This window comes from Phragmites australis, chromosome 17 (assembly GCF_958298935.1).
Source record: "Phragmites australis chromosome 17, lpPhrAust1.1, whole genome shotgun sequence".
Classification (NCBI taxonomy): domain Eukaryota; kingdom Viridiplantae; phylum Streptophyta; class Magnoliopsida; order Poales; family Poaceae; genus Phragmites; species Phragmites australis.
The window spans coordinates 18,334,909-18,358,854 of NC_084937.1; the positions used below are offsets into that span (position 1 = coordinate 18,334,909).

Consider the following 23,946-nt stretch of genomic DNA (forward strand, 5'->3'; position numbering starts at 1 on the left):
CTACTTTGTTTGGACATGACCACACAACATAGCTTTAATCATAAATTAAATGACAACACCTCTATTCTGATATAGGAAATCTCTGCTTAACATCAATGCCATAACTTTTCCATCTTTCACAAAGAATCGTATGCTCCAGCCCCCAGCCAAGCTCATGCACTCAGTTTATGCACCAGCCCTTAGCCACCATAAATAACCCTTACCCTCATCCATGGATAGACTACTCCTTCCTTAGCTCTCTCAACTGTAATGTCTTTCTCAGCTCCACCAAACCCACCTAAGAAATATTGAGAGATTTTTATCCCTTAGGGAGTCGAATCGCTAATGTGCTTCTGTGGCGACCTTTGTAGGCTTCGTGAGTCCTAGAACATCTCCTACACCTATGGCCTACACTTCTTCATGTGTGTCAACTACCAATATGACAAGTCTCAACATGGACCATATGAGTACCCACCGGTATAGCGGCATAGATCACTAATGTGGCACTTTCCATAAGATTTCATGCACTGCTTTACTAATCTCACATCTTGTTTCATTTGTTCAGTCTCCTCCACCTATCTATAACTTCAGGGAATGGCTCGACATGGAGCAAAATGAAGACCAGAAGTGGTGGGTCGACATGAGCATGCGGTAGAGGAGGGAAGCGTACGAACACTGAGAGTATGAGTAACAACAGGAGGAACTACGGCTGAAACAACAGGAGGAGGAGCGCATAAGGAAGGCAGCGGAGGAGCTCACTGCGGCTCAAGCATGCGAAGCAGAGAGGGTAAGAAAGCAGGAGAGGGTTCATCACACTAAGGCAGGTGGCCTCGATGCCCTGAGAAATAGCAAATATCTGAGATGCACTCAGTAGAGAGCATCTACTGTAACCCGGCATATTTTCACTCACTAAGACATATTAGGATTAGCAGCGACACGCTATTAGGTTAGTCTTTAGGAGTACCGTACATGCTAACGTTTGTTGTCATCATGTCTTTATGGTTAGGGTCCATTCACACAGCAACGGTAAACCCCATGTCATATGTAATATTTGTCAGCATATGTAACCTCCGTGTTGAGTATTATGCTAATAGTGCTTCACAACAACAATTATTAAAAAAATTAGATTTTGTATCTTCATAAAATTAAGTCACTAAAAAATTACTCATATAATTTTACATCAAATAAATAAACAAATATCGACAAATTTATATTGATCCAAAATTTCTAAAACGTAACTACTTTGTGATGCCGTTTTGACCACTTTTTGCACAACTAACATTTACCGTCGAATGAATGTGCACTATTTTTTAAATTGACGTATATAAAAATTAAATTAAAAAAAATTAAATTTCCAAGCGTCGGGACTAACCGCCCCCGGGAGGGTGGCGAGGGCTAACCGTCCTCTCAGAGGGCAATAAGGGGGCGCTGCACGACAGCTCTCGGGGGTGGGCCCTACTCACCCTCTGAGAGGACGGTTAGAGGTGGTACTACCACCGTGATATCCTACAACTCTTTTAAAGGGCGGTAAATGCGTCTTTGTGTAAATATTGCTATCAGAGATATATTTATTTAAATATTAATGATAAAAAATATAAAAGCAAAAAAACTCGGCCGAGAGCGCGCTAATGTGTGGCAGAAGGCGGCCCAGGCGCGGGGTCCAGGAGGCGATAGGCGAGGCATCGAGCAGGACGTGAGTTTTTTTTTATATTTTTTCGAGTTTAAATTTAAATAAATAGATTCCCGGCGAAAAGATTTGCAAAAGTAGGCGCCCACCGCTCTCTCAGAGGGCTGCAGCCCTCTCAGAGGGCGGATACGGGTGCTAACCGCCCCCTCAGAGGGCGGCAAGAGGGGCTAACCGCCCTCTCAGGGGGCGGTTAGGCCCTGGGGGGGCGGTTAGCCCCTAGCCGCCCTCTGAGAGGGCGGTTAGGGGCTTTTTTCATGTAAAATTAATTTTTTTCTATTTTATCCTATAAAAATGTATTATTTTTTAATTGAAGGAAAAAAAAGAAGAGGTGTAAGGAAATTAAGAAATTAAATTTGGAGTAGGTTATGTAATAACGGGAGGAAAAAAATCAGTAATTAGTAGTTGCAGCATTTTACGTGGGCATGGGGTGCGAACAAGGACAAACATAGTATTGAACACATGGTGAAAATATTACAATACACTGTAACCGCGACGACACGATGAGGAAATAAAGGTGGCATGTACGGTTCGCACTAAGACCTTATTAGTGCGCCGATCCTAATCATAACATGCCTTAGGGAAGGAAAGTATGTCGGGTTACATTAGGTACTCTCTACTATGTGCATCTAGGATACTTTCCCTTTCGGAGGGCATCGGGACCTGCCGCCTTAGCACGGCGGGCTCTCTCCCGCTTCCTTTCCCTCTCAGCCTCTCGAGCCTGAGCCACGGTACGGTCGTGCGCCGCCTTCCTCATGCGCTCTTCTTCCTCCCGCTTGAGACGAAGTTCCTCTTGCTATTGCTCGTACTCCCGACGTGCGTACGCTTCCCTTCTCCACCTCATGTTCATGTCGACCCACAGCTTCTGTGAGTCATTTTGCTCATTGTCGAGCCACTGAATAAAATCACAGAGCGGTGGAGGGGACTGAACAAATGGAACAAGATGAGCGGTTAGTAAAAGAGGGTGCGTAATCGGAAGAGATGAGGCGGACATCTGTTACCGTACCGGTCGATAACCAGTTGTTGCATTGCGAGGCTTGTCATACTCGTAGTTGGCACACATGAAGAAGCGTAGTCCATAGGTGTATGAGATGTCCTGCGACTCGCGGAGCTTACAAAGGTCACCACAGAAGCACATTGGTGGTTCGAGACCTTCAGGTACGGTAGTCCCCCAATGTTTCTTTGGTGGGCTCGATGGAGCTGAGGAAGACATTGCACTTGAGATATTTGAGAAATGAGCGATTCTTCTCCGTAAGGAGGTTTGGCTACTTATAGTTGGGGGAGGCAGGAGCATTGGATTCGCTCTTAAAGAAAGGAATTAGGGCATCGGCGTAGCTGGCGGGAGGAGCATCGGATTCCATCTTGAAGAATAGGACAGTTTTGTCGTTGCCCATGGTCAGAGATTCCACGTTTATTGGTACCCGTGTTGTCATTTACTGATTTGAAAAAGCTGGGTAGTGTTGTCACATCTTGTTTAAAGCCTGCGGCAGGAGGCATGTGTTGTCAAGTCATGGTTAAAGTTTAGTGGTGTGGTCACTTGTTCATTGAACGTGTCTGAATATGAAATGCATTTACGAAATGCTAAGTCGACCATACAAAGTGAACGTGTCTTAATACATATGAGCACATCACGAAGCGAATACGCATATGTTAGTTACAAAAAATGTAAAATGCTACTCATGCCTCCCTCGTTGCCGTTGTCCGTGCGCCCCATCGTGGTCCTGATGCCGCTGGTTAACCCTCACGTGACCCCTGGAGTAGGTGAGGGGGTCAGGTGGGCCGACGTGTCTGCTAGGCCTAGTAGGGACCACCGGTGTCAAGGGCTCGTCATGCGTGGGCTGGGTCCGAAGCGGTGCACTGGAAACCTGGGACCGCTGAAGGACGTCGTAGTCAGATGTGCCCCCAAAGAAGTCACGGACGATGTCGTATGCGGTGTCGGGGCCAGCCTCATCCTCCTGACTAGGGTAGGAGGACTGTGAAGGCTCGGCATGCGTCCATGTGTACTGGCTGGAGGGGCCTGTGAACAAATAATCACGTTAGATACGAACAATATGGTATTGAAAGTAGTAGTAAAAAATGTATAATTGTACCTGCGTGGTACGACGGTGCAGCAGAAGAAGGCCACGCTGACGTGCCGTAGTACGTTGCGGGGGGGGGGGGGGGTAGGGTGTGGGGCCGCCGAAGACGGACCGGCCTCGTCACCGAAGTAATCTGAGCACAGTTGTAACTTATTTTGCTGAAAGTACTAGAAATTAGGAAGAAGGATTCCCGGAGTACCTGACTGTGGACGTACAGGGCTCAATCTGCGAGGCTGCGTCGAGACTTGTGCAGACGGACCTAATGAATGTTTAATAACAATAAGTAAAGGATATTGATCAATAATTTTCAAAAGTATAATTCGTACCATGTTGCTCGGACCCTCCAAGACGTGATAGAAGGGGTCGTGTGGGTGCCGACACTGAAGAACGTCGGTGCACGTCTGACGGCTGAGACGACTCGGCGTGTGCACCACTCGTCCTGGGAGGCGGCCCTGCTACATCTGTGGTAGATCGGCAGGAGGTGAGTTTCAGGGCGCGCGTCGTCTTGTCGAAAACTCGTCTAATGAAGCTCGCAACATCCGACGCACTTAGGTGATGCCCTTGCCGGACGCGGTCCATGGCAGCAGCTGCATCCCTATTTACATCATAAATGATATCTGTCTGCGAATACGAACAATAGTGAACAATTAAAGTATACGGTTATGTTCATTCAATATGTAGTACGGACTTCAAAAAATGACTTACTGCTAAAGCGGCGTCCTTTTGGGACAATATTTGTAAGTGTGACCTACTTCATTGCACTGACTGCATCGCTGCTTCCTAGGGCCAGCCTCGGATTCATCCATATCGTTACGAATCCGCCGAGATTGTCTTCGGCCCAGTGCGTTCTTCATCTTTCCCAAATCAGGCACATATATTCTTGAAGGCCCTGGGTTACTTGTAAAAGTGTCAACAATGCCGTAACCATACAGCTTCTGGTTCCAGGTGTTCAGTACTTGATCTTTCGTGAAATATTGTGACACATATTGCCTTGGAAGCATATGGTGCTCCGCGCACGCAGCTATGACATGTGTACAAGGTTTGTGGAGTAATTGTGGCTTCTGACAACTACATATGCATGTCCCACTCCTTAGCACACACTCTTGAACATGCCGCTCACGTCTACCCCCCCTCCGACCCTTATCCCGACACAGGACACTGAACCTGTGCTCTGCTGTGCCCTCTTGATTTGCGCGATGCATGTGGGCCTTCCTATTTGCCTTCTCCATGTACTCACATAGCATCCGGCCATAAAGCATACGATTGTCCTCCATTACAACCTTAGCAGCTGCAAACCGATCAATGAAGTACTTGCAGGTGCCATGCAAAATGCCTTCTATAATTCCAACTAGTGGTAGGGACCTCATTCCTCGCATGACCCAGTTATAAACCTCTCCAAGGTTTGTAGTCATTACTCCATACCTGGCACCACCACTGTCGTACAACAGAGCCTATTTTTCATTGGGCTCATTGCGTATCCACTGTGAAAAGCTCCTAATAGATGAGCCAGATCTCCGTACAATCTGCGGAGTATCGGTTGGGAGCCGACCGAGAGCTATTGGTTCCTCACGGTTAGGTGCGGCCTCCGCAGTTTGTTTAAGAGTCAGTTCATCAAGTCTTGCCCATAATGCATTGAACTTACGTTGTTGGTTCTGACTGCACAACTTCTTGAAGAGCTTCATTAACTCTTTGTTTTTAAACTGTCTGTAGAAGTTCGCACCCATATGGCGCATGCACCACCTGCTTTTGAGATCTGGCCACTGTACTGGTACACCCCGTCGCACGCTACCGTGTTGCATATCCAGCAAAGCCTGCAACAATCCTGCATGTCTATCATGAATGAGACACACAGCTGGTCGGTCAAGAACAATTGCATGCTTCACCCGCTCTAGGAACCAATACCAGCTGTCCCCATTCTCACTCTCCACGAACGCAAACCCTAGTGGCAGCACTTGGTTGTTACCGTCGACCCCTATTGCAGACAATATCTGCCCTTTGTACTTCCCAGTTAGGAATGTTCCATCTAGGCATATGATGGGTCGGCAATATCTAAATGCTTTGATAGTTGCACCGAATGCAAAGAAAGCACGCTGCAACACTCTTTTTCCGTTGTACTCCACATCAGTAGAGGGGTAATGCTTGATATCATAGTAGCTGCCTGGATTTCTTGCACAAATTGTGGCTAATTGACGAGGTAGATTGTGATACGAATCTTCATATGTACCGAACCTAATCTCAATAGCCTTTTGTTTCGCCCTCCATGCCTTCGCATAATTTATTGTGTACTGGAACCTTTGCTCAATAGCACGGATTATTGATCGTGGCTCATACCTTAGGTTGTCCACAATCTCTCCGTACATAACATTTGCAATGAAAGCAGAAGACAGGTTCCGATGGGCGAACTCTATTTTCTCAATATGACAATTATGTTCCTTAACTATTGAGCATTGTCAGTAGTCTGCCCATTTCCCTCTAAATGCGTGCACCCGCCAAGGGCACTCAGGAACCAAGCACTTCACATCGTACTCTCTTTTACTTGATTTAACAACCTTGAATTGCCTACGAAGAGACAACGACCAGAATTTCACAGCATCAATAACTGCCTCTTTTATAGGGTACATAGCACCCTGTGACACCTCATTCTCATGGTATGGCCACGGTGTCTGGTCATCCTCGCTAACCACCAACTTCAAAAATTCTTGATCCCGCCATTCCGCGAGAACTCCAGCATTACCCTCCTCATCAGAAGAATCCCCATCGGCAAGATCTTTCTCCAACTCTTCATCCTCCAAATCCATATCTTCAATGATGCTAGGGATGTGCTCCCCTTCATCAGCTACACCCATCGGCTCCAGGTCTGGAACATCACCAACCTCCTCTCTGGACCCTACATTAGTCGCCTCTGACTCATCTTCCACTGCCTCACTTGGTCCTGCTACTGCTTCTTCAGAGTTCACCTCATTTTGATCTTTCAGGTACGCCGCAGCTAATAAAACAAGCGGCATGCCACGTTCACAGCAAATATCTACATACTGCCTCCAAGTTGATGTGGCTTCGATGGGAACAAGCTCACCAAAGTATCCATGACTAGCACGACTCAGAACACCTTTCAACTTCATCTCATATTGCTGCGGATCCAGTTGGAAAAACCGCATGAGCCATTTGCACACCCCCACAATAGTCCTCTCATTAGCCTTACTAAGCCCCTTCATAACATGGCGAAATCCAGAGAGATCTACACCGTTGGAACCGTACATAATTTCACCCTCACCATAATATATCTGAAAAATTAATTTATCTCCCATTCCTAGAAACACCCGCAAACATAACACATGTTAAGACAACAAACTATATTTCTGATTATCGGATAAAATAGTTTTTAAATGCTACCCTAGGTTCGCAAATTATCATCTACTGTTGACTCATACGTCTGCATGTACAAGTAATATACTATAAACTATATACTACAAACAACATACTGAAAATAATATACTACAAATAATATACTACAGGTAACAAATTGAAAATAATGTACTAAAAATAATATTCTATATTCAACTATTATCGTGCAATTTTCTAACTAAATTTTACAATTTTCTAAACCCTAGATCTAACTATCTAAAATCTAGGTCATATACTACTACTGCACTAATTAACAACAATAAAAAGGATAAAAAGATTGACCTGAAATTTTTTTCCAAATCCGCAGCCCAAATGCAGCAGGGCTTCACCGATCTCTCTTCCTCCCCTCTCCTCTCCTCTCTTCTCGTCTCTCTTCTCAACTTTTCTTTTTTTCCGAATTTTCTGATTTTTTCTCCAATTTTCGGGGTTTTTATAGACTCAGAGCGCAGGGGGCCGGCGCGGGACGGCGGGTGGGAGGAGCCCTTACCGCCCTCTCAGGGGGCGGTAAGGACCTCTACCCGCCCCCTGAGGGGGCGGTAAGCTGTGGGGCCCAGGCGGGAAGGCCTACCGCCCTCTCAGGGGGTGGTTAACACCCGTACCCACCCTCTGAGAGGGCTGCAGCCCTCTGAGAGGGCGGTGGGCGCCTACTTTTGCAAATCTTTTCGCCGGGAATCTATTTATTTAAATGTAAACTCGAAAAAATATATATAAAAAAAACTCGCAGGACGTGGCCTCGGCGTGAGTGGAGAACCCAGGTGCGCTGCGTTGGAGGCCGAGGCCCAATTGGCTGGTGTGGTTCAGTGGGCCAGAGGGACGTCATGGCCCAGGTGGGCTCGATTGTCCGTTCCCATGGCCCAGTCGGCGAACAGAGGTTGAATTGGACTAGACTACAAGCTGTTCGATCGGCTGAGGTTCCAGAGGAGACTCGAGAGAGGCGACTGAGGCGATGCAGCGGCCATTCAGCCGGCCCCCTTGCCCCGTCGGATTAGCGATATGGTTGGAGGGTGGCCTGACCCCTCGGTGGTTAGTAGTATTTAGTGTTTATTTCCGTAATTTAGTTTGTTTGGTTAGTATGTGTATGTATGTGTGGGTTTCTGTGTCTAGATTGTTGGTTTTGGGTAGTTGGTTCTCACACCAGCAGTACAAATTGGTTTTGGATCGTCGGTTCTCACACCATCGGCGTCAAAATTATAGTTTGACACTCTATCTATAGCATTGCTGTGGGTGGAGGTGTTGTTCTTTTGGGTTATTTAGTCGTTTGACAGCTTGGGATAGTTGCGCTACTTGAGGCATCTGATTCCTTGTCTCAGCGATGATACGGCCGATGGCCGTAATGAAGTGTCTGGTTCAAGAGCATATCTGAGTCTGATGTGCTTATTGTTGTGGCAAAGAAAAATTTCAAAATTTCTTGGTCAGGAAGGTATTTGGCTTCAGGCTACAAGCTTCCGTTATCTGTGACAAAGATGAGCGGGAGTTCTTTGCAAAGACTAAGATGTTATTGTTGAATTTTCAGAGGTGTCTTTATAAGAACTATGATGTAATATTATATGTATATATATGTATATGTATATGTATATATATGTATATGTATATGTATATATATTATGTATATATGTATGTATGTATGTATGTATGTATGTATGAAAGAAATGCAATCTAGCTTAAAAAAAACTCTTCGATCGACTTTACATAGGTTGTGTACTATGCCGATGAAAGTAGGTTTTTTCGTAATTGAATAGTATCTACCAGAGAAGAAAGAGATTAAAATTAGATAGAAAAATAGGGTTGCATGGAGGAAACTTTTAATGATGCTTTGAGATGCATATTGTGAACCCCTTCATACAATGAAGATTAAATTTCGTAAATTTTTCTGTGTTCTTCGTTTTGTCTCTCGATATTGATTATCGGTGGATCTTTTGATCACAATTTGTCATGATTTGATCTATCCAAAATTATTCTAAAGTATCGAGGTAACGTTTTGAAAAGTTTGATTGGTTGGCTGGTGAAATTTTCGTAATTCTTGCATAATTGCCAAATTGGTGTTTAAACTATTTTTGTCCCCATGTGTTAAAGTCTGTTTGAGAAAATCATAACTCTAGATCAAAATATTCGATTTACTTGATTCTTATTGACATAGTTTTACATGATTGCCTAGCTTCTACTATAAAAAATTTGAGGGCAATTTGACGGTTGGATATTTTTTACATCGATTTTAGTGATGTGATAGCAGTCTATCCTGAACTGATTTCGCAATTAAGTTAAATATTTTGTCATGATAAATTTAAATTTAAATTTAATTTCCGCAATCATTCGTCACCCTGATTAGATATTTTACGCATAAAAGAAGAGGAAGTCGTGGCATGGCCAACGCCATCCTCGAGGAGGGTGACACGGGTCGAGCACTCGACTTATCCAGTGCTCTGATAAATATTTTAATATTAAAATCTCGGATGGTACTATATAAAAAGACCTTGTCTACCGAAAAGCAGCAATGGACACAATAGGTTCATTGTTAACTGTCATCTGATCGACCTGGATCACCTCTTGCTGTTTGCGTACGTCGACGAAAGCAACATGTACACACCTAATTACACCAGAAGACATACATTTAAGAACGCCCATCATGTAGATGGAGTATGGTTCAAGGTATGATATTGCTTCTTTGTCCATCATGTACATCTGTATTCCTTATTGGTTTTGTTGTGTTCTTTTAATGAAAAATGGTCCAGCAAGCAATCACTAGCAGATGGTTTTATCGATAATACAGGAAAGGGAAGTAATGGAATATATATATATATATATTCCTCAGTTAAGGGAATAGTATTTACAGAAAGTAGTATGTGACGCTAATATCATTATGGAAGATGTAAAGGAAAGTTGGCACGCCCTCTTCTTCAAGTAGTTTGCCAGTTTGTATTTCTTCCTTTTTTTTTAGGCGCTGATTTTGGGTTCCCTAGCGTGAGTCCACTCTGCGCCTTTTGGTCGTCCGTGGCCTGTCGGACGGTCGCATGGTAAAAAAAAACCGCATTTCCTTCCTATCTTAAATGAAGCAGCCGAACTCCTTCCTGATTCCAAAAAAGTATTGTGCGACCAAATAAGCTCAAATGCATCGTGCTACTAAAATTGCAACTAATTAAGTGGGCTTCTTTGTAACAATTAAGAGTTTCACAGTACCTTCTACTCCTACAAAGAGCACCAAGTAGAAATCAGATCGAGCGATTCATTTTGTAGGGGTATCATAGACCTTTTGGTTTAGTCAATGTCTAAGGCCCGGTTGGTTTTTCGGTGGATTGTCATAATTTGAATTTGGTGGGTAAGTTATTTATCACTAGATTATGAATTGTAAGATTTTGTAGTATAACATAGATTATGAATTGTGAGACTCAGTTTTTAAAGTGTGACCGTTTGTTTTTGCTTTTATTTTTAGAGCTAAAATCTATAATCAAAATAAAAAATAAACAGGATCTAAACCTAATTTGCACATCAACAAACAGTTAGTGCTGTTTGGTTTTGTGCCCAGTCCAGCCAAGCCAAAATTTAGTCAGAGACCAAGTTAGGCCAGTGCTAAATTTTAGCTGCCAAAATGATGTTTGATTTGAGGTCAAGCCTCGAGTGCCCATTTTCCTGGCCCGAGTTGTACTCAGAAACACAATATAAAAATTTTGGCCAGCTAAATTTTTTGGATGTATGATTAAATTTTGACCTCAAATTAAACAGAAACAAATTATTAAGGTATGGCTAAATTTTGACTTCGCTCACTTTCGCTAGAAACCAAATAAGCCCTTAGCCTTTTCTACCATCGTCGCCCATGCTCACCCTAACGCCCTAGTACACTCCCTTATCTCGGCGCCTCTGTTCAGCGCCTGAGATGGGATATAGCGTTAGGGGTTGTGTGGTTTCTATCATTCGATCCATCTCGTATTCAGTGGCGTCCATCGATCGGAGTCGACGTTCATGGCCGCGGCTCCCGTGTTTGTAGAAATCCGCAAGCTTATCTGCTGGGATGAGGAGCGACAGAGCGGCGCGGCACCCGCACCCCGTCAAGCTTCGTCGCCGCTGTAGCCCCTGGCCTTGCGTCTCATGTCCCCCTCCCTCTGTTCTCCTCTTCTGCGCTTCCTCCTCTCTGCCGTTTTCTTCAGCACGTCGGCGGGTTCCTAGGTTATGTGCGAAGTTGGCCGGCTTGGTGGCGGTTGGATCTGATCATCTCCATTGGGATATGGTCTCGATGCACGAGTGCGAGGTCAGATCTTTGTCCCGCCGTTGGGTTCTACGCTTGGCTTCCCGTGTTGTTGCACCTGGCTTGGCCTGGTGGCGTGTCGACGTAATGCCCGGTCGTTAGATCTACGTGCTACTGTTGGGCTCTGGTTGTTACCACCGGTTGTTGTGCGCCCAGGCAGGGATCTGCGAGACAGCATGTGCAGGCATCTTCGTCACTACCATCAATGGAGAGATTGACTATCGTCGTCATCCACTGTGGTGGGTCCTCGACTCTATTAGGTTAGCTCTTCGCTGCCTTTTCCCACCGTCGGCTGACAGGGTGTGTCTTATGTTGCCCTCACTGCCTATCTATTGCACGGTCATCACCGATGTTGAAGACATGAGGTTGACCAGTGCCGTCGTCATCCTGTTCTTGTTTTGTTGCTGCGATGTTTGGTGGGTTGTTGCTTGATGCTGCCCAACCTATTGTTGTCATGTCGTTCTCCTGTTGCCCGTCTCCGTGAGAAGCCGTTGGTGAAGATAAGATTTTGAAGTCATCGTGCTGTTGTGCTAATCTATGTGTTTCCCAGCCCCTTCATCATGTTCCTACATGTCGATGACCGGTTCTTTGTGTTGGCCTCATGATCTGCTGGTCGGGTTCCTATGGCGAGGTTCGTGCCAGCGATGGCTGGGCGCCTTTTGGATTTTCCTGGCTAGCTTGCGCTTGCTGTTGTGGCTGCTGGTCCCCTCGCGGTGCGGTTGTCTCTGGCTGACTTGCTTACGGTCTCCTCCCTTCGTCGAATTTGTCTATTTCCCCTAGATCCAGCCTGTGGGGAGAAATTGGACGTTCGGGAGGCCTTGGGGTGTGGTGCACCCACGTGGACGGCGACCGCTACAAAGGTAGGGCGGTTAGGGTCAGGCTGTCTTCACAATAGCTGGATAGGTAGAGATCGGGGCGAAAGTCTTGCTCAGCTCCTATAAGTGCCAATGACGATGACACCCTCGGGCACCGTTCCCCTCCATGGAGGCGTTTGTCGAAGTGCCTCCCCTTTCCACCTAGTTTTTTCCGGGTGAATACCCAGTCCAGTTCCCGGAGCGGTGATGATGGCGCCATTGATATCTAATTTTAAGATATTAGGGTTTCAAGTCTAAGACTAATGGTTGTGGAAATTGATCGGGTGCAACATGTCCCTTGCCTAATTGCTTTGCAAATGTACGGATCTACCCATCAAGGGTTGTACTATGTCAACTATTTTGTGGATGTTGAAACTATCGGAGATTCCTCAAGGCTAAGATTATGATGACCCAGGCCAAGAGAGAGTGTGAAAGTGGAGCAAGTGGATGAGCTCGTAAGCTCATGACCCTTTAGGATCTTTTATTTATATAGAGAGAGAGGGGAGGTAAATCTATTCTCTTATCTTGATGATATACGAGAATTACAACTTGTGTTATTACATATGATTGAGTTGACTTTTTTCATGGGCTTAATTGTAGGCTATCGGGCCATTTCCCTAGCAGTGGAGTATATGAAAATCCTACTAATCTTGGCCATTGAGATATAGAAGAAAATGAATGATTCTTATTCATTTGAGGACACCGTAGAACAGCTCTATATTAAGAGTATTGCTTTGGACAACTTTGATCACTAATTTCTACAATACAATGATTTTTAGGGAATGGTGCCACGTGGATCCCCGTTTGTTGACTTCGACCATAATGGTCAAATCCTAAAAACCAAAAACAGAGACTGACGTCAAGGTAGGAATAGTTCACTTTATATTCTACAAGAGTTAGGCTCGATAAGGCGTAACGACCTAAGGAACGAAGCTCAAAGAGTGTAGCGAAGCCTGAGGCAAAAGGGGTGCAATGAAACCCGAAGGGCAAAAAGTATAGCGAAACCTTGAGGCTAAAGGGGTGCGACGAGGCCCGAAGGACAAAGGATCCAGCACAAGTCCTGAGACTGAAGGGAGACGGCACGAGACCCTTTGGTAGTAGAGTGAAGGCTAGCTTAAAGAGGGACCCGCAAATCAGCTAGGACCTTACAAGGGGTGGCTTAAGTAAGATCGCTAGCAGTCCCGATGAAGTATCCAGTGCGGGACCCCAAGACACGTTTCAAGATTAGGGCAATATATATAGACAATGACCATAATATCCTTTGAGATACCCTGAAATATTCCCTATCATTAGTAGGAATATTCTTATAGATAAAGGGTAAATGTGTAATAACAACGAGAATGATTGATGTATGCCTATAAATACCCCACTTACCCATTTAGGCTGCCTGCTATCATTTCCATTTTTTCCAGTAAGGACTCATTAGTGGAGTAATTTCTACTTGAGAAATGGAAATACCAATAGCCAACACTTGAACCTAAAGTCAAATTTGCCATAAGGAGAGAAGTGAAGACACTAATAACTAGAAAAAAATGACATCCCTCTTAGGGCAAACAACATCACCAGGAAGTCTGAAATAATGGAAATCAGTTAGCGGCAATAATAATTTATTTTCCTCTAGATTGTTTATACATCTGTGGGATTTGCGGAGATTATTCAGTGTCTTGTGGGAATTCATACATACGAGAAGTCACTTGTGAGCACAGCTAACTTGAAATGGTTGGAGTTTCGCCGCTTAGGTAAGTCTTTTTTTTCTTCTCTTAAGATTTCTCCTTGCGGTTGCATTTCACATGTGCACCAGACAAAAGCAAGATGATTAATATGTAGGCACCAAACTATGTTTCAGCTAGCAACTTTTTAACATGGATTCTTAGATACGCCCAACGGATGTACCATGTTACTTCATTCTACTTGTGCCCAACGGATAAGCCAAGAACCCAAAAAGAAAGAACGCTGCCAACCTAGGAACATGCCAAAAAATAAATTAGAGTTAACCACTACTCAACATTTAGGCTCCGTTTGTTTTCTGCTTTTGGTTATATTTCTAGTGCTGCTAAGAGCCAGAAATCAAAAGTCAAAACAAACTGAGTTCTGAAAAAGTGATTTCTAGCTTCTAGCTTTAGAAGCCAAAAGCTTGCTTCTAAGAAAAATGAACTAAAGCTGAGAAGCTCGTTGAGAAGCTATGTGCTGAGAAGCTAAAAATTTGTTGTAGAAGACAACAACCTATTTCAAAAATAACTTTTCAGAAAAATCTAAAAATAGAAGCCTAAACAAACGTACCCTTAGTCTCCCTCTTTATCCCGATCCCACTCATGTGTCTCCAATTCTCCATTTGTATCCAACCAAATGTGTAATCATGGCTACTTGCTGGCAAATAATGTGGGAAAGTTATTTGTATGCCACTAATCTAGTTGTGTTCGAATATTTGCTATATTGATTCATATATTATTGATATAGATGGCCTCATGCGTCAGTGAGACAGATGATTGTCACGGGTTAATCCCTGATAATGTATCTAGGGTATACCGGACGATAGGTGTGCGATCAACGTTTTTAGTGGGTATGTGTGTCAAAGGAACTTAAGAACACTAAGATTTATCCTAGTTCATATCTCCTATAGGATAATAGCCCTATATCCTGTGTATTTTCTTATGAGTTGGATGAACATATCTAGAGTGTCCTTCTTTACAAGCCTGGTCCTTCCCCCTTTATATAGCAGGAGATGAGGTGTATGTTTAAGTAGACCATACCAAATACGGTGGCTATCCTGTACCTGACGAATACAGCTACTCCTAGGTCATCATTATAGGGAGTGGACCCACCTGACCCGCTCTGGTCGTCCTGCCTGCCTACAAGCTCGTCACGCTCGCCTATCAGGCCATCATGTAGCCAGCCCATGACTTTGTCTGTCGAAAGGGTGCCTGGGGAAGGAAAATGAATGTATGGATGACATTAAATGCAATTAGACTGGTTAGGTGTGTACCTTCCCAGCGACCAGCAAAGGATGGTCATGGGGTTTCCATCTGTGATCAGGGGACTGGTCGCGCGAGTCCCGCCTAGTCACGCGGTAGAGCCATGATTTTGAAAATATCAACTATCAGCTGGTATCTGTCAGTGTGGGCCCTCCTAACAGGGGACCCCTTATTCTTTGCATCGACAAGTATCCCACAAGGTCCATCATGGATGGGGTGGATTGAGCGGCTCACTGCACGGTTCTAAGGTCGCTAGACACCATTTGGCCATGGTTGGGCCTGGTCGAATCACTTTGACCCCGCATGAACATAAGTTCACCCAGGGAGTTGTCGTAGATGCGGCCCGCTTTTAAACCTCATCTCGAGGGGAGGCTAAACATCTGAACAGAGAGAGATCATGGGGGAAAGAAAAATGTGAATGAGAGAGAATCGTGGGAGAGAGAAACATTATGTGCCACTGGACCTAAGGGAATTTCAGTTCCCCACACTAAGTGCCGTCGGACCTGAGGGAATTTCAGTTCCCCCCACGCACCCTTTCGAATTTTGAACCGGCTAGACTCTGCGATGGTTAGGATATTGCGTCAGCCATATATATTGGGAAGCCAAAAGTTCCCCACGAATCCTTTCACCACATCCTATAGCTTTCAAGCCTTTATGCTCAGAGCCCTTCTTCTCCGTCCTCGTACTTGCACCCGCAATGAGCCAGATTTCCACAAATCCAAGTGCAACATGGCGAAGATGAACCAAATGCATGACAACTACCAGCTCCCTCGCTGCTTGTCCTTGGGGTACCGCACCAGCGAGAGCGTGCCGGCCCCCTGTCAGCGGGAGATCGTGATGTTTATTTCCTTTTTTCTTGGCTGACCTCGTGTCGCCCTTATCTGAATTATTTATCACCGTTATTTCTTTTTACGAGATCTGCCACCTTCACCTCGACCCCAATTCTATTATCATGCTTAGCGTCTTTGCCCATATATGCGAGAATTTCATCGAGGTCGAGCCAAGCCTCGATCTCTTCAGGTTTTTCTACATTTAAGGTACCTCAATGTATGATATGGCTTAAAGTTTCTACCTCTTTTTATTGTCTAGTTGTGCATATATTGTTACATTCCTACAAGTGATATTCACAAGTGGATCCCATTATATATATGCACACATATAAGGGGAGTTTAGATTATATAATATGAGTTTCATGAATTATGATCCTTGTTTTGTCTTTTTCAATTGATATCAATGTCTCCTATCCTTGCAATTGGTATCAATTTCTCATAATTCTTCATAAGTGGTATCATTCATAAGCATCATATTTTATGAAGCTCTCTCCCAAATGCTCTAATATTTTTCCTTAATTTCAATATGTGTTTGTAGCATTTTTGAGATTGCTAAGAAATAGAAAGAATTTTGAGACCAAAGCAAGATGCAAGAGAAGTCAGCAAGATGCAAGGGAGAAGTAAGATGCAAGAACTATCTCAGCTAGATTGACAAATGGGGATACATCTCAGATTGACAAATGTAAAGAAACTCTTGCATGGGTCGATCAAGCGAGATAGTGAAAATGGAGAAAAAGGAAGAACTATCTACATGGCAGCCACAACAAAAAAGGAGACATAATGTTGAGAGACATTGTAGCAAAAAGGGAGATGTAGTGTTGGTAAGAACATAGTTGTTCTTACAATTTGTATCATAATTTGGTCTTACCATGCATCCAAGTAAAGAGGTATGGTCTTGTGAACTTTTAAAATCATGTATTTTTTTAATTGGTATCATTTGCCTCTTGTTTTGGTTGTGTTGTTATCAATTATCAAAAAGAGGGAGATTGTAGTAAAAATGACCATATTAGGTCATAATTGTGATTTTAGAGATTAATGACAATATAGTTATTAAGACTAATATGTTTGTAAATAATATATGTTAGTAGGTATCATGTATGCAATACATAAAGAAACCACCGCATCCGAGACATAGTTTGATTGAATTGGAGAAATACCAGAGAAATTATTCTCAACGGATAGTCTGGTGCAGAGGAGTTTGCACTCACTGGAGCATTTTATCCAGAGCTGTTAAACTCACCGGATGGTCCGGTGATAAAAGCTTTGGCAATGCTGAAGTATTCTGTCAGTGGAGTTCAGTGAAGTTGCACTCATCGGAAGGTCCAGTGATGCCCCGGTGACCACACCGGAGTATTTCTGATGGAGGGTGAGGATCACCTCACCGGATGGTCTGGTGTTAGAAGAGTAAGAACACCAGTGCATTTAATAAAACATTGGATTTTTCTCAAGAGAGTTGAAGATCAACACACCGGAAGGTCCGGCGCTTTGAGTTTAACACACCGAAGTATTTCTTGCAGAGAAGAAGAGAAATGGCTCAGTTGGCTCAAGATAACTCACCGGATAGTCCGATGATAGAGTTAGGGATACATTGCAACATTCGTTGTTCAGAAGATTTGTTGAGTGGAGTTCCAACGGCTAGTTTGTGATGGTGTACACACCGAATGGTCCGGTGAGTACAAAATATCTGCATCGGATCATCTAGTGTTCACAGTAAAGTTGAGCATTTAGATCAACGGCTAGTTGGTAGGTTTGAGGTTATAAATACCAACCCACTTAGTCATTTGAATCTTCCTCCAAAGAACCTCATACACACCTGAGAAGACATCCAAACCATCCAAGTGCTTAAAGTGTTCATCCAAGACGATTAAGCACACTATTATAGAGTGATTAGTGCTTATAGACCTAAAGAGAAGTGTTGCTAGGTGCTGCATTCTAGAGAGTGGATCAAGGAGTGATTCAACTGTGTACTGAGAGATACGCCGGTGCCTTAGAGTCTTAGCAACTCGCCGGTAACTTGTTGGCCCTCCGACTTAGTGTGGAGTGACAGTAAAAAGATTGTGTGGGAACGTGGATGCCCATGTCCTTGTGACTAAAGCTCCGAAATGAAGACAATACACAAGTAACAGGGAGAGAGATAAGTGGTGAGCTATTGTCTAGGTGGCTTGGTGGCTCATCATACTTGAGGTCTTATTTTGGTGACTTAGAAGCTCAAAAGTCATGACCGAAAGAGACTTGGTGACTGTAAGCATACCCTTTGTGGAGGTCTAACGTGGACTAGAGGTGGCTTGTGTGCCACCGATATCACAGGATAAAAATTTCTTGTGTCGAGTTTAACTCTCTACCTTATTTACATTTCTGTATTAACGTACTTATAATTTACCTTACTAGAGTAGGTTGTAATTCTCTTGAGCAGTAGAGTAGACACACTAGATCAACCTAGAATACATTTAGATAGAAATTAAGATAGATTTATCTTATGAAGTGTTTAGACCTATTAGTTTCTAAGTGTCATAATTCACCTCTTTTTTAAGACGTTATTGTTCCTTACAATTAGTATCAAAAACTTGTGCTCTTGATAGGCTTAACATTCTAGAGTTGTGACATCCTGGGTTGGGATGGATAACCACAACGCTCTATATTTTAATAACACTAATTTTTCCCGATGAAAACTTTTAATGACTTGTTATTTGTAAGCTAAAGGTTTAGATATTTAAAGAGTCATCGAAGAAGGGATGATACCACGTGTCACCAATAAGGAACGATAATTTGATGCATTAGCAAAGAGTATCCATTTATCATCTTTATACGTTGATGTATTTAATCATGTTTATTTTCTCAACATATATGGTATTTAAAATAGTCTCATTGAAATACATGAAGGTATAAAGGATGTGTGCAATAAAAAATATTATATGCTAGTTATTAAGCTCAATAACATCAAACAACTACCTCATAAAAATGCTAATATTATATACTTATATTTGAATATTCTTGTTAATAAGATCAATAGACTAGATTTGACGTAAATTAAGGATGTTTAAATAATAAAAAAAAATACTTTAAACTTTTTTCTAAAATAGAAACTAATTATCTCTATCATCTATAATAATTAAGATATGAGCCATATAACTCCAAACTAAATTCTCAATGAGATTAAAGCCATAAGATAATCATGAACATGGGTTTACTTTGCAGCTCCAGCCAGGCCCAGCACTGGTCACGACACACCACTCGGTCTCTGACTATGCCGTCCAAACCTGGCATGTTCAGCGAGCTGCATGAGGTAACAAGCTGATGACCTGGCGTCACAGAGCAGGGAATGGAGTCGATCGAGCAGTGCGAGTACAGCCACGAGTCGAGTGAGATGTGACCGAACCCCCCGGCCCGACCCAACCGTCCTGACACGTGCGGTGCCCATGGGCCCATCAGATGCTGACCCGTCACGGTACTTACGTACGCGCCACAGAATCAACCGGTCACCAATCGAATTTCCGTGGGGAACTCGAGGGAGATTATAGCGTTGCTACAGGTGGTCCGTGCACGTCGAGACAGGAATTTCGTAGGAAGCTCTTGTGGGTTTCCCGTACCAAGCATCTGTTTCGAGCATGCTCTTGAAAGTTGAAACTCGGGGCACGTTTGGTTTCTTCGCTCGGCTTTCTATCGAGCGAGGCTATGGTTGTTTTTGATGGAAAGTCAATTTAACTCATTTAAGTTGTCAAAGAAAAAACTAAACAGCACATGGTTTTTTAACGGCGTTTTCTCGCAGCACGGTCTTCGTTACAGATCCAGGAGGTGTGGGATAAAGACTCGAACCCCTGTTGACTCGGTTTCATCCAGGCTTTATGTTCGTCCGCTAAACAATACATGTATCGAGACAGCTAGCAAAGGAACTAAATATTTTATTTTATTTACAATTAGGCAAAGTAAGCGGCAAAGTACGTGACAAAATGTTTGATTTCTTGCCCGGTTAGACAAAACAAGCGGTGACACCGGATCCAAAGGACCGTTGATGTGATCGGTTTCTCTACAGTGACAGCAGTTATGGGTAGAGTTAAGTTACCGGAAATCCTAACCATTCTACGGCCCATCCGATGGTCCCCCGCTATTAGCTCGGCGTAAGCAGGCCACCGTCAAGGGCCGCGTCGTTGTCGCAGCCATTATGGTTTGGCCCCGAGATTTCAGCCAGGGCGATGCATGCAAATCGGCATCGCGGCGGTGCAGGGCAAGGGCGCCCAACCACCTTCAACGCTGAGCTTAATTCCCCGCGCTTCCCGTGCGTCACAAGCGAGCGCGAGGCGAGGCGAGCCGAACCCAACACGAGCGCGCACCAGCACAGGGCCAGTGGGCCACAGGCACACAACAGAGAGAGAGAGAGAGAGAGAGAGAGAGAGAGAGAGAGAGAGAGCTTCACATGCCGTTGCTGCTGCCCCCCAACGCCTCCCCAACCGCAGCACGGTCAAGCTACGCACACGCGCCACGGCATATATCCCAACAGGACGAGCGCCTCGTGATTCGTTTCGGAGAAGCTTAGCTCGCTCGCTCGCCGGTTGACTTGTTTGGTGATTTGGGCGTTTCTTTGTCGTCGGGTTTGGTGCCTGATTGTTCGACCTCAACTGATCGATCGATCGATCGTGTATATAGTTGGCCGGTTGTCTGGTTTCGCTGCTGCCGTGGATGAGCGCGGCTGCATTGGTGGTGAGCAACGGAACGAGAGCGAGAGGAGGAAGAACAAGATGGCGGCGGGGGTGAGGAGGGCGGGCGGCCGGTTTCTTGCGCGGGAGAACAAGGCCGGCGGCGCCCATGGGTTCTTGGTCGGCGGTGGTGCTGGAGTGTCGCGCGCGTTGGTGGAGGCGGAGGCGCCGGCGGTGGATGCTCCGGCGCCGGCGACGGCGGGGAGGGACCCGGCCCCGCCGGGGGCAGCGGCGTCGGCGATGGCGGCGGGCATCACGCCGGCGCTGCTGTTAGTCACGGTGGTGCTGGCCGTGGTGCTGCTCGCGTCGGGGCTGCTCCACGTCCTGCGCCGGCTCTTCCTCAAGAGCCACCATGCCGACGCCGGTGGGGCCGAGCGGCAGCTGCAGCACCTGTTCTCCTCCCCGCACGAGGACGGCGCCGGCGGCGGGCTCGACCAGGCCGCCATCGGCGCGCTGCCGGAGTTCGCGTACAGCGAGCTGTCCGCCGCCGGCGGCGGCAGGAGGCCGGGGAAGAGGAAGGCGAACGCGGACAGGCCGTTCGATTGCGCCATCTGCCTCTGCGAGTTTACCGATGACGACCGGCTCCGCCTGCTCCCGCTGTGCGGGCACGCGTTCCACGTCGCGTGCATCGACGTCTGGCTCCGCTCCAGCGCCACGTGCCCGCTCTGCCGCGCCTCGCTCTCCGCGCGCGCCCTCGCCGCCGCGGACACGTCGTCCGTCGAGCCGGACGTCGGGGAGGAACAGAAGCAGCTGGAGGCGCCAAACACGGCCGCGGGCAGCGTCGTGCTCCCCGTCAGGCTCGGCCGGTTCAAGAACGCCGCCGCCGGGGATGACGCCGAGGCGAGCACCAGCGCCAGCAGCCGCCTCGATGCGAGGAGGTGCTACTCCATGGGTTCGTACCAGTACGTGCTTGCCGACGAGCACCTGCTGGTCTCCGTACACCTGAGGCCCGGCAATGCCGGCAGCATGGGCACCGGCGCCGGTGTTATAACCGTGGCGAGCACCAATGCTGATCAGCAGGGCAAAAAGGTGTTCGCCCGCGGCGACAGCTTCTCCGTGTCCAAGATCTGGCAATGGCGCGGCAGCGGCAAGCGGCTCCCGGGCCTCTGCGCTGGCGAGGACAACGGCCTGCCGTGGGCGCCGCCGGCGAGCGCACGCACGAGGCGAGGAATCGATGACACTTGATCATCATAGACACCTACCGAGTACCGACACACACATACACACACATGTATGCCTAGCTTCTCGTCGATTAGCGGCTAGCAACAAGAGTTTCTTGACAGAATTTTGCAGGTAAAATCATTCGAGTAACCATGCAGACAAAAACACCTTTTGGGTTATCTTGTGTTGATCTTTTACTGTACAATATCATGATATCATAGCTGACTTTATTCCCAGTTGCTAGGCTATATATTTTGTACTTTCACCGGAATATTCTTGTTTGATCAATCTCCTTACGCATATACTGGAGCAATCGAGCTTGTTTGTACTGTGCAACTAAAGGATGGCTGTTCCTGTTCAGTCAGTCAGTTTATTGTGGCACTAGCACTGCCAAGTACAGTACCACCCCCACTGCAATGGTGGTTTGACAGGTATCCTCTCACCTGTCATGTTCATGTTCACTGCTGCTAGTAATTAGGGAAGGTGAAGAGGATGGTTAGGAAAGAGTTTAATGGTTCATGAAAGTAGCTCGCCAGCTAACTCATCTACTAACAATAAAACCCTGCAAGCTGCTCACTCCATTTCTAGCTGACATCCGTGCTCCCTGCTGTTGGAGTTAGTTGCATAGTACACTGACTAACTGCCACTCACTGCCCCTGGACCACGGTCTAGTCGACATGCATGATGGATTGTATTTTAATTGGCAACTTTAATTTTTAGAATAATTTATAACTCTAATTTTTACTATTAAAATTTTAACTAACAATATTTGTTTAAATACTTAGTTAAGTAAAACAAAAAAGTGGGTCAGTTCTGAATTATTCTACCTATGATAAATTGTATGCTTTAGTTCGTGTGCTTGAAATTTGGCAACATTATCTATGACCTAAAGAATTTGTTATACATCCTGATCATGAATCGCTGAAACACATTAGGAGACAAGCTAAATTGAATAAACGACATGCTAAATGGGTTGAATTTATTGAGTCTTTTCTATATGTCATAAAACATAAGAAAGGAAAAGACTTAATTTAGATGCTAAGAAATATGCTGAATTTATTCTTAAGTTGTAAGAAACAACTAAAAAGACTATAAAGAGCATGCCTGAAAAGTATATGATTGTTGGAAGTAAAGGTAGGAAGGAAATGAAATTTGAACCGGGTGATTTAGTTTGGTTGTATTTGAGGAATAATAGATTTTCAGAACTAAGAAAATCAAAGTTGATGTCTAGAGCTGATGGACCATTTAAGATAATTGAGATAATCAATGACAATGCATACAAATTGGACCTATCTGTAGATTTTAGGGTTAGTCTCATATTTAATATTTTAGATTTGAAGTCCTACTTAGGAGAAGAAGATGAGCTTGAGTCGAGGACGACTCCAATTCAAGAGGGGGAGGATGATGAGCCCATGGCTCCTTCGGATACGATCAATACTACCAATAATTCTTAAATCATACAAGGTCCAATTAGAAGAGCATGTGCACGACAATTAGACCACCAGCTGAACTCGTTTCTCGCTGTTCATGTTTCCTTGATAAATTACTACTAAATTCTTGTGATATTTTATTGCTTAGAAACATAGGAGAAGTACTACAACCTTACCTGGATGTCACCCCTCGAAAGCTAAGTCTACTCAGACTCGAGGCTGAACTCTAGTCGAAGTCGTGGACATAGTCGAAGTCATGGTCGTGATCGAGTCTCAAGATAGCATGTCAATAAAATAGGCATAACTCTCTTTTACGAAATTCGTTTTATGCGTTTTTTGACTTGCTAGAAAGCTTATGTCAAGTCATTTCTAATGGATCTATGCTCGATTAAATATTCTTTATAGTTTAGTCAGAGTCGAAGAAATAAGGTGCCGCGTCACTGTTTTAGACTCTATCGAGTTTTGTAATCGTGTCGAGGTTAGAGTTCAGATTGTGCACGTCTCAATACCTCCGAGATGTCTCTCCTTAGATCCAGGGTTTTTTTAAGAGTCTATAGTTGTCGGAGGATTAACTCCTGTCGCAGGGATCTCGAGAGACCCCTTTTTAGAGATTCGGCTGGGGGATGAT

At 45.0% G+C, this 23,946-nt stretch overlaps 1 protein-coding gene and 1 long non-coding RNA gene across 2 annotated transcripts; one reads left to right on the forward strand and one right to left on the reverse strand.

The window, feature by feature from the left end:
• Nucleotides 1-3,669: 3,669 nt before the first annotated feature.
• LOC133896723 (uncharacterized) lies at nucleotides 3,670-4,201 on the reverse strand. The gene is made up of 3 exons (XR_009905822.1): nucleotides 4,068-4,201; nucleotides 3,941-4,000; nucleotides 3,670-3,874 (listed from the first exon to the last, which is right to left on the reverse strand). It is a non-coding gene; the product is annotated as an uncharacterized LOC133896723 (long non-coding RNA).
• Nucleotides 4,202-20,547: 16,346 nt separating this feature from the next.
• Nucleotides 20,548-22,313, forward strand: LOC133896935 (RING-H2 finger protein ATL46-like; the record flags this gene model as incomplete). Its single annotated transcript, XM_062337562.1, has 1 exon — nucleotides 20,548-22,313. A coding segment is annotated over one exon (1,365 nt), but the record flags the coding sequence as incomplete, so codon positions are not given.
• Between the last annotated feature and the right edge of the window lie 1,633 nt (nucleotides 22,314-23,946).